Here is a 22,617-nt window from a genome sequence, read left to right on the forward strand (position 1 = left end):
TGTCTGAAGACATTATTCATAATTACATCATGGAAATAATAATCCAAGTGGATCATAAATTCTCAGCGGGCAGGACCATATCGTACATTTCTTCTGCATTTTGTACAGTGCTTGGTAAGTACTCAGCACAAGGTAGGCACTGCGTTATTATTGGACTGGTACGCATAATTGAGGCAGATTCTGGTCCCAGCTCCATCACCGTGGGCTCTAGCTGGATGTGCCCTGGGCCAAAGCCTGGGCCTCTCAGTGGCGGTTTCTCCATCCTAGGCAAGGAGGCTGTGCTCCCTCCCAATCCTCCTGGCTGTCCAGAGGGGCTAGGCGGAGTGGTGAGGGAGGGCATGTCGACAAATTCTGCTCTTTGAGAAGCTGCCAGGCTCAAGTCAGTGGCTGATATGATAGCTGTAGCGTGTTTGCTCTCTTTACAAACAGAATGCAGGTGCAAAAGTGGCTGCCTCAACTCTTCCAGGTGCCTGCAAGGCAGGGCCCAGGAGTGAGTTGTCCTCTGAGGGTTTGGAGAGGTGTTCAGCAGAGCCCAACACAACCCAGTGCACCGTGCTCCGCTCCTCAGCGCCAAGCTCGCCGCCAGCCTCTGACCCTCAGCTCACAGAAGAGTGCACACGAGAGAAATAAAAGCCCAATCCCAGGTCAGGTGCACACACAACCCCTACGCCAAGCTGGGCCTTACCTAGAGGAGTCTGAAACTCACCACTGTCCTGAGCTACGGCAAAAGAAAAATAATAGTATAATCTTATTTGATCTGCATTATGAACAGGATATAGATAGAGTACAAGCAGTTCCATCACAGAAAAGCAAGTTAGACATCGGCAGTCCGTTTGGTATTAAGGACATTTCTGTGACCCACAGCTCAATCTTTCTGTCGCTGCTCAGGGAAAGTGCTACGGGTGTGTCAGGGTCCCGGGATTTATCTTCAGGGAAATTAATTCTCTCAGGCAAATTAATTCTCTTGATACGGCAAAGGGAAAACCAAACAAAACAAAACAAAAAACCAGACTCACTGTATAGCCAGAAGGCATTATCAATTTTTTCAAAGTATTCTTCTACTTGGTCATCCTAGAACATAAACTATCACACAGGGGACCGTTAGCAGCGCACCGGCAGTGGCGAAAGTGTCCGCGGTCACTGGGCACCCTCCCCCACGTTCGCGGAGAAAGGCACCCGCGGGCGGAGCCGCAGGGTTAACTGCTGTGACTGCGCGGCTGGCCAGCAGGGGCAGTGGGCACTCGTCCAACCACAGGAATACGTGGCTTTTTTTTTTTTAAAGAAGAGTGCACAAATATTTAGAAAGGGACAGTGGGAACAAGCCAATCAAAGCCCCGTTTACGAGTTGTCTTGAATTATAACGGCCCCTCCCCCAGCCCCTGGGGCCACCCCTCCGCCTCCCACCTAAGCATCCCCAAGACTGAAACAAAGTGGAATTTCACAGGAGGGGCTGCCCCCCCAACTCCGCTGTTTGAGCAGGTGGTTGAGGAGGCCCTCCCCCCCGGACCAGGCAGAAGCCAGGGGAGAGACACCCCCGTGTGTCCCCAACACTGGACTCCCAGGGTCCTGGGTCTGTCCTTCCAGGCACCCTCAGGAGAGTCATGACACCCCTCTGGCAAGTTCTAAGTTACAAATATCAAAATGTTTTAAAACAAAGACTTTCCCCCCATTTGTATTAAGTAAAATGCAATTTTTAATTCTTTTAAATTACATGATCATTTCAGCTAAACACGAACAATTCTGCCTTGAAACTTGTGTGTCTTTCTGTGTCTAACAGCACATGCTTCTTTCTCTTTCCTAGACCGTGGTGCCTTGTGAACAGGGACCCTGATTTCAGAATCACTGGAAGATTAAATTCCGGCCATGGTAGGATACAACCTCCTGAGGGTACAAACCGGGTTTTATTCCTTCTTCACCCTCTAGCACCTGTTATCAAGCCAGATGTGCAGTGTGTTTGATAATAACTGACAGTCACTGCAGACCAGAGGGCTTCTAGCAAATATTGGTTAATGATGGTGCTAACCAGCTAGGTCTTTGGTGGGGGGTGGGGGACGATCTGTGAATAATGTGACTGCAACGGGCAGCTCTCAGGCTGGGAGATCCAATTCCAGTTCCCCAGAAGGCATAAGGCGTGTCTGCAGGAGCACAGGGGGCACACGGCCCTTGCGTGACAAATGCTGCCTCCTGCCTGTTCAAAGTGGCAAGGTTCCAGTATTTGGGGTGGGTGTGGATAGAGTGGTTGTAATGCTTATATAAAAGGTATATGGCAAATCACTAAAAAAGAACAAAACCAAAAACAAACAACCCCCCCCCCCCAAAAAAAAAAAAAAAAAAAAACAGATGGTGAACTGCAGTGACAGTATAATGATTTACACTTGGGGACACTAACCCAAGTCCATTAATATCAAGTCTGAACAAAACCCGAGCAGTGTAGGATGAGTCTGCCCCTGCGCTGCATGCTGAGATGCTCCCAACGGGCCTTGTTGCTGGCTCGGGATTCCGGGCTATTTGTGTAATGGAATCTCCTGCTGATGTCTGCTGACCCCCTCGGGGACAGGGCTAATTCATATCCAGCTAAAGGCAGCCGAGGTGCCAGCTGAACTCCCCTCATGCCACACTCTCCCTCTCATGACCCCAAAACCCTTCAGGGAGGGGACAGGGTGAGGATGGGGAAAGGGTGTGTAATATCAACACAGTAAAAGGTTCTGTACTTGCTTTCCTTACTTGAGCCCACCGGTGGGGACAGTGTGGCATTTCTTATGTTCCAGTAGCTGTTCGGGGGTCTTCATGAACTTGTGGCACACGTCACACTCAAACATCCGGGTGATGAGGTGGATCTGCAGATGACGCTCAAACATGTTCTTCGTCTTGCAGACAAAGTTGCAAAAAACGCATTCGAACCCTGGAAGGACCGAAGCTGGGTGTACAGGTGCAGGAGGGCAGGAGCAGGGCCGACATCCCCTTTCTTCACACCTCCCCTGAGTTCATACCCTTCCAGACACTGTTCCCTGCATCTCTGTGCTAAAGGAAGTTATAGCTTTGGAGTCAATGTCACACTCCCCAGCCTTCCACCCCATACTGAGTGCAAATGGAGCCAAAAAACAAAATGTTCCTGGGCCTGATATCTGTTCCCGACATCACTCCTGACAAGGAGTCATCCATCCTGAGTGGGGAGGGTTAAGCAGGCCACCCCACATCTTCCTTACCTTTCTCTGGCTTTTCCTCACTGTTCAGTGAGGGTTGGTTCCCGGGCATGACAGAGATGACCAGCAGGTTGTTCCCACCCTTGTTTTTCTGGGAGCTGTCTGAGTCGTCTTTGCTGTTAACTGAGTCACTCAGAGCTGAGAGGGAGGATGATGAGGGGCTATTTGATTCACTTGGGGTCTTCCTATCTTCCCCTGGAAAATACAAAATGCCCAGGTCTGTTACTCAGGAGGCATAAATCCCAGAATAACAGCAGGTGGGGGTTGGGGAGTTGTGTCTCATGGCTACGTCATCATTCCAGCTCCTCCAGTGCACCCACTGGGGTCCCGGGTCCCAGTCACTTATGGTGATGACACTCATGGTACTTGGGGCCAAGAGCAGGCACTCATTCATTTGATGAGTGTTTATGGAGGTCTTACAATAATTAAGATGACAATAATAGCTAAGATATACTGAAAGTGTTACCAAGTTCCAAAAACTGGGTCATGCTTTAAATGTTTTGTCTCATTTTGTTCTCTCAAAAAAAAAACCCTGCTAAGGCACAACTATTATCACCCCCATTTTACAGAAGAGGGAAATGAAGCACAATGAGGTTAGTTAATTGGCCTGACTCTAGCATCATGTTCTTCATCAGTGCAATGGATTCTCCCTCAGTGCCAGGAGTAAACAGTCAATAGACCATTAAAGTCTAGTGACAGTAGACTTTTGCTTTCATTCAAGATAGTGCATCAGAGATGCAACTGACCATCGCTACTGAAACAAGTAAAAAAACCAGACAAAACATATCAAATAATAGTTTTTACAATACTGAACTTCAGGCAATAAAGAAGAATCATCCGAGAGACAAGAAAGGAAAGAGGAGGGCCCTATGACTGCCCTGCATTCTACTTTGTGAGACTTTCCAGGCTGTAGTGTAGGGAGGGGATATGAAGGTGGAGCCCAACAGACCTGCTGATTTGAGGAGATAGAGCTGAGGGAGGGTCTGGGTGATCAACCTGGCTGGACCTTGCAGGACAGAGCACTAGAGAGGAAGAACTAAGAGACCTGTAGAGGGTCTCTTGTGAGAATTTAGCAGTTTATGGAGCAGAGCATGTGCTGGAGGGAGAAAAAGCCTCCTGAAAGGCTTAGAGAACAGTGCCTGTTTGTGAGGGAAAAACCTAATAATCCCCAGGACAGTGGGTAGAAAATTGAGGATGATTTTTTAGTAGTGGATAATAATTAGCCCTAGATGGAGCACTGCTCCAAACCTTCCAGACAAGTCATGAAAGCAAGACCCAAGAGGATCAAAGTTTTCAAGTAATTAACTGGTCAAGAATATTTTTAAGAATATAAAATATCAAGCACCCAATGAGGTCAAGTCACAATGTCTGGCACGCAAATAAAGATCCTCAGGCATGCAAAGAAACAAGAAAACACAACTCAACTGGGGAGAATATCAACCAATGAAAACTGACCCAGTTGTTAGAATTTGCAGACCAGGATATAAGGACAGTAATATAACTATATTCTATATGTTCAGAAAGTTACGTAGAGAGGTGAAAGATATGGAAAAAAACCCAAATCTAATTTCTAGAGATGAAAATGACAATGTCTAAGATGAAAAATACACTGGATGGGAATCACTAGCAATTTAGACACAGCAGAAGAAAAGATTAGTGAACTTGAAGATAACAGCAATAGAAATGACCTGAAATGAAACACAGGAAAGAATCACAAAAATGAAAAGAGCTTCAGTGAACTGTGGGATGCCTTTAGGCAGCTTAATATAAGTTTAATTGGAGTCCCAGATGGGGTGGGGTTGGCAGAAAAAAAATTTGAAAAGGCCAAAATCCTTCCAAATTTGAGGAACACTATATGCCCATAGATCCAAGAAGCACAGTGAGCCTCAAGCATAAGAGAGATGAAGAAAAAGTCCTAAAAGCAGCCAGACAAAAAAGGACACATTATGTGCAGAGGAACAAAAATAAGGATGATAATTGATTTCTCACTGGAAACAATGTGAGTAGTGGACAACATCTTTAAAGTACCGGAACAACTTTGAAAATGTATTTCAAAGACAAAGGCAGCAAAAACAAAACAAAACAAAAAACCTGATGTAAAAATGCTGAAAGAACTTGTTGCCAGCTGACCCGAATTATGAGAAATGTTAAAAGGAATTCTTCAGGTAGAAGGAAAATGACACCAAATGTAAAAACAGATCATAAAAGAATGAAGAACACAGGCACTGGCAACTACATTATTATTTAAATCTCTTTAAATGGTAATAAAACTAATTTTGTTAAAATAAAAAGCAGTAGTAATGTAAGGCTTATAACACATACTTAAGGGAATTCTGTATATGACAATAATAACATAAAGGCTAGTGGGGGAGAAATGGAAGCGTGTTATTGTGGGGTCTTCTACTACATAGGAAGTGGTAGGGTACATACACTGTGATAAATTAAAAATGTATTTTCTAAAACCCAAATAACTGTAAAGTTATATATTACTCATGGTTCAGGAGACTCAATATTGTTAAGAGTCACTTCTCCCCAAACCAATTCAATGCAACCCCATAGTGTGTGATGTTAAGGTAGAAAATACAGGGAGTCTATGCTTCAGATCCAACAAGTGGACTGACTATCCTACTCAACTTAAATATCTCTTTAAAATTAAATCTCAAGTTAAAATATTTTGCTGGTTGATTTTTTCCCCCCCTACAGATAAAATTCTCAGAAGTGGGATTATTGGGTCACAAAGCATTCTATTTTAAAGTTTCTTCTATATATTGCTCAAATAGTTTCCCTAAGTTCTGCCACTCTGCAGGGCCACAGGCACAAGAGTATCAGCAGCATCTGGCCACAGTAGGTAACACCATAACATGTGCTCCTAACTCAACAGGTTAATGTAAAGCCACTCTTGAGCTTTGCTTTGACTGCTTAGTGAGGCTGAACATTCTTCCTTATGTTGTTAGCTTTGATTTCTGTTACTGTGAATTGACTGTTGATGTTCTCTGCAAATTCTAAACTGTTCCTTACCAGTTTACATGAATTCTCTCTATAAATATATTGGCTTTTTGTCATTTTTTTACAAACACATTTTCAGAATATGGTGGTTTTTCTTTCCTTCTTTCCTTCCTTCCTTCCTTCCTTCCTTCCTTCCTTCCTTCCTTCCTTCCTTCCTTCCTTCCTTCCTTCCTTCCATCCATCCATCCCTTCTTCCTTTCTTTTGCACAAAAAGAAATTTTTATGTGTCTAAACTCTTGATCCTTTCCCTTGGTGATTTCTTGTTACCCCTTAAGGTTTTACAAATCCTTGTACCTGTGTAGGATGAATATTCTCTTCTGTTTCCTTCAAGCCCTTGTAGGCCAGATGTGTAAACAGGGACAGTGTTAGTTGTTTTGATTTCAGTGTGAGATAAGGTACCAATGGCTGTCTTTTGCAAACGGCTAGTCAGATTCTCAGTGCCATTGCTGCAACATTTAAAAACTGCAGCGGAATGTGCATCCAGGAAGTCACTAGCACCAGAGGGGACATTCTCCCCTTGCTGATGTTCTCTGCAGGGACAAGGAGCTGGGGAGTGGGAGAAAAAGAGAGTAGGGAGGGGTCACTGCAGAAACACATTTGCAAGCATGCCTCGGGGAAGAGTAGCCAGAAAGGGAGCATTAGAGTCTGTGAAGACCAAATGAAAATTTTCTGTGTCGATCGAAGCCCCTCCTGTAGATCACAACTTCATTTCGGTCACGAGACGGCACTGCAGGTCTCCTAGGTCCCAGAGTAAAAGGCGCGTTCACTCCTGTGACAAGTAAGTCAATGTAGAGAAGCAGACTCACAAAATCAGAGATTCTAAGTCCAACCTTTATGTGTTCTGTGGTTTTCTAGAAGTGGGGTGGTGGTGCAGGGGGGCTGTGAAGTGGGTGGGGAGGGAGCACTTGGCTCGATTTAGACATACTTTGGAGTAGAGGAGGTTAAAAGGACAGGAGTATAGCAGAAAAGGGAGGAGAGAGCAAAAGAACATCTGAAAAGCCAGTGGGAACTGGAGAGAGGTGGGCCTCTTCCTCCATTAGTTACTTGAGGAGCGCTGAACTTAATTTGTCTTCAAAGAGGGCTTCCCAGCTCACCTGCTGCCCACAGCGCTAATGTGGTTATGGTCAGACACTGACTGTAAAAGTGTCACCTTCTCACTCAGCAGAACGACTCTCTGTAGACCTCCAAGTAGGAGCTGCTCAACTTACTGACAAAAACAAGTTTTTATTGCTGTTGGCACCATGGAACTAAAGCGGCCAGCAGAGCACAGAGCGAGCCTCCTCGGCCGAGCACATGGTCAGCACACATGTCAGGGAGACTTCCCTGCTCGCAGCCTCCGCGTGCCGGTGACGTGAGGGGCTGGCCCAGACCCCGGGGTTGCCATCAGTAGCACGAGCTCATGATCTGTAAGCACTGCCAATGCGGGGCGCTCCTCCTCGCTCTCACGTAATGACCTCGCACCCGTGTCATTTGTAACTATCACTTGTGAGAGGATAATTGCATGGCAAAGTCAAAATGCTAACATCATTAAATGGAAGAAGTTAACCAGCATGGCGGGGGTCCGGAATGAAAGGCACGGCTGGCAGAGACCTGGCTGGGGCCCGGGGGAGGGGGGGGGATGGGCTGTGTCAGGAGAACCTGGTTTCATTGGCCTGGACCTGACCTGCCTCGTGTCACTATGGACGGTGTCCCGGGCTGCAGCTGCACAGTGAGGGACAGAGCCTGCTGGGTAAGGGTGCAGGGCCCTGGCCCAGCAGAACCAGAGGTCCAACCTTTGCCAAGGTTTGTGGGGGGCTGCCAGAGCATCAGCGCTAGAGAGAAGGCTCTGGAATGACAACACTTCTGGCCTGAGTCCCTGGAGCCACAGCCCACTGTTGACCTCTATTGAGCCTCGGTCCTCAGCCTGTAAGCTATGATAACAATGGCTCTGACCTCCGAGGGTCATTCTGAGGCTTACACGGGGTCCAGCGTGCACAGGTGCAGGCCTGGGAAATCGGGAGAGCATGCTGGCTGTCACTATGATGGTGACGATGACAAGCAAACAGCTCAGCACCTCTCAACTGTCCCGACTTGTAAGTGTCTCACATCAGCCAGTGCACAGGGTGTACCTGGCCACGGCGCTGCGGCCACAGGGCAGTATGGTTCTGCCACCCTGGGGGAGCCCTTCCTTCTGAAGGAGGAAATGTCACTGTCACAGGGTGGGGAAGATGCTTCCACCGAGTGGGCAGGCAGGCTGGTGTGGCGGGGGATGGAGAAGGACCGACGGGAATGGTCACCTGTGTGCTTGGTGCCGATGTGAGCCTTTATGTCTGCTTCCTCCATGGTGACGAAGTCGCAGGCGGTACAGCAGATAGAGAACATCCACTGCTCCTTGTCCACGTGGAGCGACATGTGGCTGACAAACTGGACATTGAGCTCGGTCTCAAACCCACATACGTGACAGCTATACGAGAGGATGAAGGAGAAGAGGGGAGAGGAGTGATATTCTAAATGCAGGCTACCCACAGACACCCAGTACACTCAGAACACGGGGCTTTCACATACATTTCCCTCCCAGCGGAAAGGTGTTGCATAAGGAAATTCTTCTGCTCTCTGGGGTGCCTGTGAACTGGTCACTGTGCTGCACAGTTTAAGAGCCAGTGTAGTGGAACAATCCCATACATGCTATGATGATGCTAAATTATCGTGGAGGTAATTAAAAATTACAGGTGCCAGATGCTGCACATCTCCTAATGGATTCCTTCGGGCAAAGAGCTGCAGCATTGACCAGACGTGAGCGGGGCTGGGACACGGAGCTTCTTGGGGCGTCCCCACGCCTGTGAGCCTCCCGCCCGCTGCCACACACCTCCGTGTGGGAATGGAAGCACACACAGGCTGTCAGACGGATGGCGATCCTGTCTGTGACAATTCCCAAGAGAAGCCACCAATCGCTGCAGCCATTTCGTGCAAAAGCAAGTCTCTACCAATCCCTGGGGCTTCTCTCACGGGCAAGATGTGGTAGAAAGTCTGAGACTTGGGGTTTCATGGCAACCACATCAAATGCTGATTTATGGTTGGATCTGGGAGAAAACCATAAAATTCCAGGGACTGAAGGATGATACACTCAGGGAATATGTGCTATGCCTCTATGGCTATCTCCTCACGGTTCTCAGAGTAATTTTTCCAAGTCCTTTTCTCCTTAGGACAATTCTCAGGAAGCAGCAAGGTGCTTCGTTTCAAAGGTGGAGCCTGCCAGCTGCTCAGACCTAAGAGCCAATAGTCCCCGAAGCCCTGCCACTTTCTGGAGCCCCAATCCTGAGAGCCACTTCCGAGACCGGTTCCCTTTCAGTTAATTCCACCAAGACTTGCCAGCCAGGGAAAGCCACTGCAACGGCAGGGGACCATCTAAGCAAAGCAACGATTAAAACGAAGGTCAGTGTGTTGATGTTGACTGAGCAGAGGCGCCTGGTCACGTCTGCCTGGCAGACGGGCAGGGCGTGTTGGGAAGGCTGGGTGACCGGGTGCCAGCCGCAGCTCACCTGTAATAATAAGGGTGCTTCTTCCCGTCACTGCCTTCAGAGGTGACGGCGCTGACAATGTCCTCAGTGTCCGTACTCACCAGCTTCACCGAGTGGACGGTCAGGTGCTGGTTCAGGTTCGCACGGCACTTAGCAGCATAGGGGCACAAGTGGCATTTGTATTTTCTTTCTTCTGGGGGAGAAGGAACAGAAAAAACAAACAAACCCCAACTTATCTCCAAAACGAAATGCCAACACCTTGCATGAGACTGCTCAAAGGTATCAAGGAAAGGGGGTTTCAAGTCTCATTTCAAGTGGAAAAAAAAAAGAACACCCTGGAATTGTAAATCTCTAAGAAGTCTTCACACATCGGGTCACTCCTGTATGAATATGTCCAAAGATTCAAGGATGTCCCAGGGCAACTGAACCATTCTGTTTTTCCTGGACACCTGTAGGCTAAGATGGGCTAAAAGCATATTATGATTTGTGTGTGTGTGTGTGTGTGTACACACGCCTTCCCATGTGTCAGGTGTGGGTAGGTGCTAAGCTGGGAAGGGGGTGTGTGAAACTCAGGACTGGTGTATAAATGAAACCCCATCATTCTCCTTAAGCTCCAGGCCTGGGTCAGCCAGGAAACTGAAAACAAACAAACAAACAAAAAAGAACAACTAATGAAATTAAAGGATAAAAAGAATGACTTGTGTGAAATAATTGGAAATTTCTATTTTACATCAATAAGAAAAATTTTTCAATTAATTTCTTAATGGAAACTCTCTCCTAAAACTGACAGTGTTTTAGGACTGTTTCCAGAGTGGCCATCTGAATTCATTTGGTTAATCAAGCAAATTGAAGTAAAAGGAGCAGGCTCTGCTTTCACTGTGCAGAAAAAGGAAACAAGGACAAGACGGCTTCAGTTCCGTTTTCTATCCTTAGCGTCCTTACTTTGTAATACTGAGCTGGCCTTCAAAAAATACCTGTCGTACCCACTTCGCAGGAAAGAACACAGAAACGTTTTTTCTACAACAAAGTGTAAGGCGTCATTACTATTATAGATGGTCCCCAACATCGGAGTGGCTGGTGGCCTGGGGCCCAGCGGAGCTAGGGGGAGGGGCCCAATGGTGCTGCTTAAATAGAGCCCTTTCTTTAGAATTTTTGCATTTGTATTAATAAGCAAGGTTGTTAATTTTGGTATTAAGGTGAACTGCTGAATTTTCTCTCTTTTTCTGTCCTTTGGAAAGGTTTAATAACACTGGAATTTCCTAGTCCTAGAAGGTCACAGAGAAGCCATCAAAACCTGATGCCTCCCTCTATCAATTATAGTATCTCCTTCACCATCTTCCCAAATTTCCATAATTTTTCACCCTCCCCTCTTGGGTCAATTTTTAAAAATTTGCTTCTATGTCACCTATGTTTTTAGTCTTTATTTCTTTTTGCCATAGATTTGCCCTTATTCTCCAAAAATTATTTAATAGCATCTGCATTAATGATTAGGCTTCCTTTTTCATTCTTAACTTTGAATATTTTTGCTTCCTATTTTTTTCTTAGTTGAGGCTAAGGAAATTTATCTATTTTATGGTCTTTTACTAATTTTTTAAGATGAATGCTAAGTTCTTTTATTTTTGTATTTCTTCTTTACTAATTAAAACACAAGTCTATGAATTTTCCACTGAAAATTCTTTCCTTGGAAAAGAGCTGTAGCTGTTTGTCACAGGTCTAGGTATGAAATGTTCCCCTTTTCATGCCTTCCAGAGGGCTATCATTTGCATTTTGATGTTCTTCCTCTTCTTTGATCTGATTAGGTAGGATATTGTATTGACCTTTGGTTGTTTTGAATTTCATTTAAGTACATATGTGCAGAGCATGTGACCTGTAAGAAACTCTACTTTTTTGAACACATTGAAGTTTTCTCTGTGGCTAAGTACAAGACTAAATTTTGTCTAGTGGTTTCATATTTAAGATGAAAATACTAAAAATATCTATAAAAGAGAACATAATTCTTGTCATATGAATACTGCCATCCTTCCTTCTTTTTGGTTTCCTGTGAGGTGCAGCACCTCTCTTTATTATCCTTATCATTTCTTTTGCATTTCCGACCAGTAAGATATGTTTGAACTTTTTAAAAAGTCTGATATTCCGTGTAAAAATGGAAAACTTTATTTCATTATTTCCATTGTGCTTTATGTTTATGACTGAGTTTACCATACTTCTTTTTGTCGTCACTTATTTTTGCTACATAGACTAAGTTAATATTTACTCCTCCTTCACTCCTTCACGTGGTGGCTTGCCCTTTCCTAATACACAGAATTGGCTGTATTTCTCTACTATTATATGTAAATGAGACAGGAACTGTTCTTCCACTGCAGTGCTCTGTGTCATGACTACTCCCACCTACAATGAATGGGCCCAGTAAGATGGGGTGCAGCCCCATCCCCTACGCCAACAAGAGCAATAAATTCCTTAGAGTTGAGGAGTTTTACCGGGATATGCTTAAATGTGCATCTTTTCTCATCAATCCTGCTTGAATTCTATGCATCCTTTCAATACAAATAAACAAGCCTTCCTGGGGCCTTCTTCAAACACACTCGCTAGAATGGCTTGGGAAGGCCAGGATGAAAGCATTCACACCACTTCCTGTTATAGTTCTCTTAGAGCAGTGTAGTCAACCTGGTCCCTACCGCCACTAGTGGGTGTTCCAGCTTTCATGGTGGGCGGTAGCAGAGCAACCAAAGTATAAATAAAAAGATAGATTTAACTATAGTAAGTTGCTTTATAAAGATTTATTCTGCCAAACTTAGCGAAAATCCGACATAAAGTACTTGGTAAGTAATTATTGTTATAAGCTTTAACTTGCTATAACTCTGCTTTATAAATTATATAAAGTAAAGTTACTTCCCTACTTTATAAATCACCATTACTGTGGAACCGGTAGGCGGTTAGAAAATTTTACCGCTAACAAAGATACAAAAGTGGGCGGTCGGTATAAAAAGGTTGACTATCCCTGTCTTAGAGAAACTGAGCTTCTTGCTCATAGAGATGCTGGAGGCCCAGACTGGAGAAGGCACAGCAGCGAGGCCTCGACTCACCTGTGTGCAGCGAGAGATGTCGGGACAACGTCTGCTGTCGGCCAAATACTTTCCCACACACGTCACAGGGGAAAAGCTGGTCATTGAATTTCCAGGACGGCAATCCATTGCCTGCCTCTAGCACTAGTTTTTCTGTTTCTAGGTCAAAAGAACAAAGCATCATGAGGAATAAACAAGGCAATATGCACAAATTTCAGTTTAGTCCACATTCAGGATTGAAGCCGCGACTTCCTTCTAAAGAATGCGGCTGATCACTACGATAAGGCCCAGTAACCTCTGCTCTTCATGCTCATTTGCTGTCTCTAAGAAGACTATTCTTGAGAGTCGTGGTGGCAAATGAATTCCAATCGCCCTCAAGTCCCCAGTGTTTTCTCGCTTTCATCAGTAAAGGTCAGCCAACTCAACTCTTTAGTCTAGTAGGTTGGTAGCATCGTTGAGCACTGTGTCCACCATACAATCAGTACTCAGTGGAAAACTGTTGAATGAGTGAATGGTTGAGTTGCATGTTAAAATTCCAGAAATGTAGACTTTTGCCCAAGACAGTAAATCAAGAATGCTGAGTCTTAGATTCTGATGTGAAAACAAATGGGTCAATCCCTTGTAAGGAAATACACTTTCACTGCCTTTCATGATCAAAAGTTTTGCCCTGTGTTCAGAGGGGTTGTGCAGAATCTTTAATGAGGAATTTATGGTACAGCGACTCAGTGAGGACAACTGTAAGCTGCTTGCTATGATCTGAATATTTGTGCCCTTGCTCCACCTTCACTTGTTGAAATCCTAATTCCCAAGGTGATGGTAACAGGAGGTGGGGCTTTTGGGAGGTGCTTAGGTCATGAGGGTGGAGCCCCCATGAATGGGATTAGTGCCCTTACAAAAGAAGCCCCACAGTCTCCTCATCCCTTCCATGTATGAGGACACAGTGAAGTCTGCGACCCAGAAGGGGGCCTGCACATGCCCACACTGGCACCCCGATCTTAGACGTCCAGCCTTCAGCCTCCTGTGACAAATTCATTTACGTTGTTTATAAGCCACCCAGTTGGTGGTATTTTGTTACAGCAATGTGAACAGGCTAAAACACGCTTCCACTTAAAACTCCCTAATGCAAGAGTGCACAACCTGAATTTCCCCAAAGGTCTCATTCGTTATATTCGGGAAAACAGTGAGTGCCACAAGTTATCTGTACAGAATTCCCAGCTGTGAATGAAATAAACGGATGTTAATACATTCTCTGTCATCTTAAACATTTTTAATTTCTCATCGTCATCCATAGGCTACCCTTTAATTTTATCAACTTTATTTCTTCTCACTGAACTTTAGTGGGTTATACAAACATCTCTTTTATAGTAATATATGGAGATAAGTGACAGAGAAAGACCAAAAAGAGGGAGGGATGCTTCCATGAGGACAACAGACTGGGCCATGAAGAGGCCTTCAGGCCTGCTTTGAAGAAGACAAATGACTTACTGGGTTAACAAATGACTTGCTGAAGTCCTTTACTTCAGCAAATGACTGTACTTCTTAAAGCACAGTACTGCTTTATAGAGCTGGATACCATGTAGTGATAATTACATGGATATGGTGGAAACTTTTCAGAAGCTCTAAGTAGATGAAAAATTCTCAGACCACCGGTCAGAGATAACATGGGAACAAAGAACTTTATTTCATACAGCTTGGTTAAAACTACTTCCCAGATACTGGCTCTCACCTGCATTTGGGTGTGTTAGCTGGGTAGATTTTCATTTGAATGCAGATTTTCCAGAGAGTATAATCTAAGGCAGGTGTCCCCAAACTATAGCCTGGCCCACAGGCCACATGCGGCCCCCTGAGGCCATTTATCCAGCCCCCACCGCACTTCTGGAAGGGGCACCTCTTTCATTGGTGGTCAGTGAGAGGAGCACTGTATGTGGCGGCCCTCAATGGTCTGAGGGACAGTGAACTGGCCCCCTGTGTAAAAAGTTTGGGGACCCCTGATCTAAGGAAAGGAGAAATAAAACCGGGTGTGTGTTTGTAAAGGGATGGTGGTGGAGGGTGTGATAAGATGATGGTGAAACTGCAATAATGTTTGCTGGGAGGCACCTGCTGGCAATGCCAGCAACGATCAGGCACATTTATCGATTTATCTGTGTTTGTTAAAACATGGCTCTTTGGGCCTCAGAGACAAGAGCTAGCCTTCTTGTTAAAGTTGGAATGTGTGACCACAAACTTCTAAAGGGGAAGGGGGAATAGGAAGGTGGAAAGAGAGGCCATTGACCCGCTGAGGACAAGAACCACTCTGAGCTGAACGTCCTTGAGTCTAAACAGTGGGCATTTCAGCTGCGTTGTGATGAGAGGGGAGTTTAGAAGTTCCTTTCAAGTGTGTAATCAAAACAGTGCTTCAAAGCAGGATGATAGTAATAATTACAAGGAGAGGTCAAGAGGGTACAGGGTCTTCCAATACATTCACGACAAGAATGAATTAATTGAGTCACATACTAAACAAGGAGGTGCAATTAAAAATAAAGAAGTCTCTTAATTCTTTCAAGTATTAGTCATACACTTGAAAGTCGAAGCATCATGAGAAAAGTCTAATCCCCTCCACTGGCCTTAAAAAAACGACTAAAATGATGGAGACAGTGCTTCAGTGAAGCAGGAAGAACAGCCGGCAGTGGCGGAGGGGCCGCTGGGGCCAGCACGAGGCTGTCCTCGCCTGGCCAGCCACCTCCCGGCGCCGGGACCCCACGCCTTGTCTGGCAATCAGCTCCTCTGCCCCCTTGCTGTCTGCATTTACTACGGCCGGCCGCCTGTTTGCAGTTCGCATGCACCAAGGCAACTACAGGCCATTCAGAGCCTCATCCAGGAACGTGAACTTGCCATCCCAGCTGGACGGGGCGGTGGAGGCTCAATGGACAGAGCAGGTCCTGAGTAATGCGGCACCCTTCCATGTGTCCTGGGGATGGCATCACCCAAATGCCATGGGCGAAACCTCAGTAACTGTTTTGATTCCTCCCATTCAGACTTTCAACACACCCAATCATTCACCAGGAGCCACTGACCTTACCTCGGAATCCATTTTTGATTCCTTCCCTTCTCTCTCTGTGCTTTCAACACTTCCAGTCAGCTGCCCAGCGCTGCCTACCTAATTCTCGCGTGAGAACTGACCATGCCGGAACCCCAGCAAGGACGCGCTTTTCAGTGTCTATGGCCTGCCTTTCTGAAGCAGTTCTGGCCCACACGGTCCCTGCGAGCTGCCGGCTGGGACCGCAGGTCCTCTCGGTGGCATTCCGGGAAAGAAGGGCACGTTTTGTTCCCAGATCTTGCTGATCAGAAGTTTTCAAAAATATCTTCAAATATTTAAACTGTGGACCTATTGATGAAGAAATACTTATAAAAGCTGAGACGTAGGCTGTTCTTATCTCTATGCATGAGCAACATGGATAGTGGCCCCACATTAAGGAGACTGCAGCGGAGGCAGTGGCGAGTGTCCCGTGGGGTGTGGATTTTAAAGTTCGGTTCCTGGACACAGGCACTGTGCTCACTCCCCACCAGGGTGCAGGGGATGAACTGGCGGGCTACCACTGGGGTCACGTGCTCTAGAGGTGTAATCAAAAGATACCACCTTTCAATTTGTGTGTGTGAGCACAACAAGGTGGAAGCCAAACGGGACATACGATCATGTAAAGTTTTCCAATTCTTTGGCTTTCAATACATTTGAGAAACCAAGAAAAGAAATAAAAAAGAGCCTCATCCCCCGGATTTTTGCAAAATCCTCCCAAACAGCCTCTCTCTGCCATGGGCCTCTCTCCATTCCAGCAGCCCCTTCTCAGAGGTTCTAGAATGATCCTTCTGAGGCACAGATCTGATGAAGTCTTGCCCTGTATTCCAATGGTCCCCCAAGGCCCGACCCCTTTATGCGGCTTCTGAGGCCCTGCGCCACCTGGCTGCAGCCACACCAGCCTCCCACTCCCCATGTCACCTCCCATCGGCAATGGCTCAGCAGAGTGGGCTACTCACCCTTTTGGGGAACAATCTGGTCCCTGGTAAGCCATCAATGTTTTTGAGTCAACTGTGCCTCCACCAGCAGCTAGTTCCCAGCCCAGCACTTCTGCACAGCGATGTCTGGCTCAGTTTCAAGCCCTATCTCAGATTTCGTTGCCTTGGTAGAAGCCTTCCCGATTCCCCGGGCAAGAACGAGCCGTTTCCCCTTCTGTGTCCCAAAGCACTTTTATGAATACTTCTACCACAACTTGCACCACTCTACCTATTATATTACTTGTTTACATAGCATACATCATATATACATCTTTTTAATATAAAGCTCCCATCAGAGTCCGACGTGCCGCAGTGTTCAGTAAATACGCTTCTGGCTTCCCTTCCATTAGAATGTGAGTCGTCAGGGAAAGGGCTTCTGCATTATTTATTTGTGTATCCTCAGCATGAGCACGGTGCCTGATACATAGTAGGTGCGTAGTATCTAGTTGTTAAATAAATGAATGATTGAATGAAAGGGTCCAAGTGAGGCAGGGAATAAACATTATTCTTATTCTATAGTGGGAAAGACTGAGGCCTGGAAATAGCATTAGTTAAGGTTTATGGCCAATTCAGGGTGAAAAATAAGGCTATTTGCCTCCTGAATAGGTGTTTTACCTCAACATAAGAACTGTGATTTAATGATTTTATTAGAGGAAATGTTTACAGTCATGAGCCTTACCCCCCAAAGGTTCCATATCATTACTTCTTCCTATAACAACAAGCCACAAGATTATTCTCTTCAACACAAACTCTCAGACAAATTATTGGTTAACTCAACAATTATTCTCAACTTTCCTCCTTTTCTGCTCATTCCCACTATAGAGGCAAGATTTCCTTTTTTTATGGTGGAATAATATTCCACTGTGAGAATGTATACACACACACATTTATATACATGTATATATATATGTATATATGTATATAGGTATATATATGTATATGTGTGTATGTGTGTGTGTGTGTATATATATGTGTGTGTGTGTATGTGTGTGTGTGTGTGTGTGTGTGTGTGTGTGTGTATATATATATATATATATATATATATATACCGTATTTTTCACTCCATAATACACACCTGACCATAAAACACACCTAGAGTTTCAAGGAGGAAAATAAGAAAAAAAAATTCTGAACCAAATGGTGTGTTAAAATATTTAATAAAATGCCATATTTTTTGCTTCATAAGATGCACAGGTATTTCCCCCTCCACTTTTGGGGGAAAAGAAGTGCATCTTATGGAGCGAAAAATATGGTATATGTATAAATAAACAATTTCCTTATCCATCCATTGGTGGACACTTAGGTTGCATCCACGTCTTGACTATTGTAAATAATTCTGCAATGAACATGAGTGTGCATATACTGGTGTCTTTCTGAGTTAGTATTTTTGTTTTCTTTGGATAAATACCTCGATAATCATATAGTAGTTCCATTTTTAGTGTTTTGAAAAAGCTCCACACTGTTTTCTGTAGTGGCTGCACCAATTTCTATAACAATCAAAGTGCACAAGGGTTCCATTTTCTCTACATCATCTCCAACACTGCTTACTTCCTGTCTTATACGTGGTAGCCATTCTAACAGAGGTGAGGTGGTATCTCATCTGGTCTTGATTTGCATTTTTCTGATGATTAGTGACATTGAGCATCTTTTCATATGTCTGTGGGCCATTTGTGTGTCTTCTCTGGAAAAATGTCTATTTAGATTTTGTGTCCATTTTGTAATTGGATTGTTTGATATTTTTTTGCTCTTGATGTGTTAGTTATTTAGATATTTAGGATATAAGCCCTTTACCAGAAATACATTTTGCAAATATTTTCTCTCATTCAATAAGTTGGGTTTTCATTTCATTGTGTTCCTTGCTGTGCATTCCTCATTTCTTTGACAACACAATACCTTTCTAAAGCCAATACCAGTGTGAGCAAAAGTAGGCTTACAGTTGTGAGTACAAGAAACAGTTTATTCTTGTATTACTTTTTATTAATGATTGTATTATTTTCCATTTAAACAACTGTAAACTACTTTTTCCCACCCATGAATATTATTTTATAAGAGTCTCGGAGGATTTTGTCTCCTATAAGCTCATTTTATTTCTCTTTATACTCTTATACTGGCTCCTGGGATATACATAAATTCCTGGCTACTCGGAACTATCTGAACAGGTGGTTTTCCGTCTAGTTTTCCACCTATGGTCTTTGCCTTGAATGTCATCAAGGGATTTTCCTCTTCCTTAATCGGACCTTTGTTTTAAATGAAGTAAACGTGTTCACAGGAGCAAGCCCTTTTATCCCCACTGTACAGCTGGAGAAGCAGAAAGAATGTATGGAGAGTCGCCATCCTAGCAGTCCCAAACAAAGGCTCTCAGCAATTCCCGTTCATAGTGAACCCAGGGCCCCTCGTGTGTAATGATGAGGGTTAATAACCAAGAGACAGTATTCTAAACCCTGCCCGCTATCACATGGTGATCCAAGGGGACAACTCTCATTTTATGCACAGGCCCTGGGAAGATGAAACCCATCAGGCATTTCTCCAAAATTTTCCATAAAATAAGCCCATCTTATTTCATGGAATTTGAGAGGGAGCTTGACAGACTCGACAGAACATTAGATCAAGTTTTCTCGGAATCCAACTCCTTCATTTCCTTGAGGATGAAACCAAGGATTAAGATTCCAGGACTCTCCTGTCCCAGGGCACCCCACAACGTGTACAGGGTCAAGTAATGGCATCAGGATTTGTAAACCTGCCCTGCCCCAAACCTTAGTTCAGGGAGGAACCTCCGGGACCATCTTGTTCAATGTTCCTCTCTGTATAAAGGAAACTGAGGCCCAGAGAACTTAAGGAAGTGCCCCAGTGACCTGGCTGGTGACTCTGGGAGAGCAGAGGCTAGAGCCACGGTCTCGCGGAAGCCCCTCCAAGCTCTACGGCGTCAACATCAAAGTCTCCAGCCAACAAGGAGGGGTTTTCCCACTCCTCCTGTCCTTTGGCTCTGACTCTAATATTCTCGGTTATAAGTGGACATGTGCAGATAGATTTAGCAACAACTCACAGACACTGGGGTTTCGTTCTGTCTCTCTTCTCGAAAGTGTCAGCCTAGACTATTTCCAGCCACGGAGCAGTGAGAAACCGCACTATGGCAAAAATCAAACGAGAGAACGAACAAGGGGAAGATCACACGAGAGAATCCGGAAAGTCAATCCCCTCAGAGGTTAACTAGTTATTACTGAAGTTACCTTGGCCCTTCCATTGACATTTGGGGAGCTTTTTTGGGTAATAAAACAAACAGACCAAGAAAAACAAACAAACCCAACAACCAATCCCACACCCAAACCAAAACAAACCAAACCAAACCGAAGACAAAAGGGGCAAAAGAAAGGACTCCAGTTTGCCCCGCTTCAGTTTTAACCTCACTTAGCCCCCTGAGGGGTGTAGCATTTGGCTCTGCTGCTGCGTTTTGTGCTGCAAGGAGAGCCCTGTACCTCCTGCCAAAACAATCCTCTCAAAGAACCATCTCTCAACCTGACTTTGGCAAGAGAAACACGGAGAGAGAAGGCTTTATTTGGTTAAAACCGTAAGCAGAAGATGGGCCAAAAGGTGACCTCAGTGCACGAATAACTGTCCAGATTGATTAAATCTGCATTGGCTGCTCATTGAGGAAGAGGTTTGGGGGCCGCTTGGGTTTTCCATTGTGACAGATGGTATTTTGATCATTTCTCTCTTTCATCGTTGAGCCTGGAGAGCTTCAAGGCATATCACAACTGAAATTCTGAGATTCTCTGTGTTTAGAGTCCACGCCCTGCCTAGGTTAAAACCCGTCAGGCCAGTTCTTGGCAGAGCATGGGATTTTCTGGTTAGACCCTGTCCTACTGGTTCTGTCTTTTGGTATCACGGGCTTTGTAGGGCCTCTGCGTGAAACAAGCTGCCACCTTCTGAGCACCACTTGTGAATTAAGGTGTCAGCTGTGGTTAGGGGGCTTTGAGAGCTAATATCTTTGCTCTGGGTGTTTGCACTTCCCTATATGCTTAATTTTTTTTTTTCATTTTTAAGGGTCACCAACTTAGGGTAATTTGGCGGGTCCTAGCAGATCTATTATTAGGTTCATTATGACCACCTCTCTGCAGCTCTCGATGTAACCAGATCTCCATGAAAGACCATTTCAAATGCTCTTCCAAAGGACGGGCTTTTCTGCCGGTCAAGATGCCAATACAAAGAACAGCTGAGATAGCAGAACTTAGCAATAGTTTTTGTCAATCTGTGCCCAATTAAAAACACTGGGTGGAGATTCCTGGACATAAAAGAGTTCACTGCCTTGATCTTCTTTGGGCTCATTTCAAACTTTAATGCTTAACAAACTTAGCAAAGTCCATGCACAGGTCCTGGGAAGATGAAACCCATCAAGCATTTCTCCAAGAACTTCCATAAAATAAGCCCATCTGGTAGAGTTTGGGACAAACACAATTGAACTTTACTTGACATACCATTAGATTCAGTAGAGGACTCAGATTTCTTGGAATCCAACTCCTTCATCTGCATGAGGATGAAACAAATCTATCTGCTACAATCTTAATTTGTTCTAAAGACTATACTTTCAGGGATCATTTCTATAGTTTGTTAATTTGTTCTAGTCTCCATTTCCTTATACGGGGGGTCCTCCAGTTATGACAGTCTCAACATATGACGTTTTGAGTTTATGACGCTCGCTCCCATAAATACTTTAAAAAAATGAGTGTTTCCGCTTACACCTTTATTGTCATACTTATGAACTATGTGGGTGACCTAGTTTGGTTGTGCAAGGCAGAAGAATACGCAGTAACGTGGCCTATGAGTGAGGGAGGTGGCGTCCCCCAGTATGCTTACCTGTGCCATTTTGGACTGTTAAGAGTACAAGTGTTCTTTTTGTGTTAGGCTAGGGTGTGTTTTGACTTACTCCAAAATTTGGGTTACATCACTGTCGTAGGAACAGAACTGTGTCATAACCCGAGGACTGCCTGTATTCACCAACCCTAAAGAAGAAGCCTATATGATCACATAAATTTAAAGTGGGCTTTACCAGGGCAACCCAAATGCTTCTGCCAGGATCTGGATGGAGAGAGAATGGTGGACCTCATTTCTGTTGCCCAATTCCTCTCCTCTCCTGGTGGGTGGCTTCATATCTACAACCCGAGCACCAGTTATGTACACCTCAGTTACAAAGCTGCTTTCCCCTACTCCGGAACCACCGCCGTAATGATTGTTCTTTCAACTTTTCCCAGGGAAGAAAAAGAACAGGCATTCGAATGTGGAGCTATCCTGCGGCTGCACTGAATGATGGGAAATATTGAAATACACAAGAGTTTTCTTCTACAAATTGTGATAAAGCATGGGCACATGTGAGAATACCTCAAGGGAAAATATTATCATCATTTGGGCAAGTAGGAAAATTACCTCTTTCTCCCTTGTTTATTACCGAACGAGATGCTCAGCTCATTTATTTATGGAATAAACGAGGAAATGAATGAACTTAAAAGAAAACAGCAAATCTTCGTTACTAGAGAATTTAACCTTTCTCAGGTGACTCTAAAATGTAGAAATTCAGACTAAAATACTAAAAATTTAATGTCCATTTACTCCTGAAATTATATGTGCTATGCATCACACCTATGGAGTATTTTAAAACCTAATGTTTCTTTTAAAATTCAAGTTATAGTCATTGCCAAATATTATTCAAGTAAGCCCCTAGAGCATCTGCCATTTTCCTCACTAAGATTGGAACCCACTGGTATTCTCGCCCTCTTTTCTTATGGACAAGTCTTGATCATATCATCTGTTCCTTTAAAGATTTTTAAA

The 22,617-nt window shown here is 44.6% G+C and overlaps 1 protein-coding gene across 6 annotated transcripts in view; it reads right to left on the minus strand.

Annotated features, from left to right (window-relative positions):
• Positions 1-22,617, minus strand: part of ZNF827 (zinc finger protein 827) — a 167,303-nt gene that overhangs the window by 1,631 nt on the left and 143,055 nt on the right. For 2 of the 6 annotated variants that reach the window (XM_066386072.1, XM_066386055.1), the window contains exons 9-13: positions 12,790-12,927; positions 9,728-9,899; positions 8,486-8,652; positions 3,207-3,398; positions 2,725-2,902 (exon numbers count right to left, since the gene is read on the minus strand). In XM_066386072.1, the coding sequence (XP_066242169.1) occupies positions 2,725-2,902; positions 3,207-3,398; positions 8,486-8,652; positions 9,728-9,899; positions 12,790-12,927 (847 nt within the window). Of the gene's footprint in view, positions 1-685; positions 719-1,016; positions 1,084-2,711; positions 2,903-3,206; positions 3,399-8,485; positions 8,653-9,727; positions 9,900-12,789; positions 12,928-22,617 lie in introns of all 6 variants that reach the window. The other 4 variants (XM_066386086.1, XM_066386082.1, XM_066386064.1 and 1 more) reach the window with 4 other exon arrangements.

The sequence above is a fragment of the Saccopteryx leptura genome, chromosome 1 (assembly GCF_036850995.1).
Source record: "Saccopteryx leptura isolate mSacLep1 chromosome 1, mSacLep1_pri_phased_curated, whole genome shotgun sequence".
NCBI classification, from domain to species: Eukaryota; Metazoa; Chordata; class Mammalia; order Chiroptera; family Emballonuridae; genus Saccopteryx; species Saccopteryx leptura.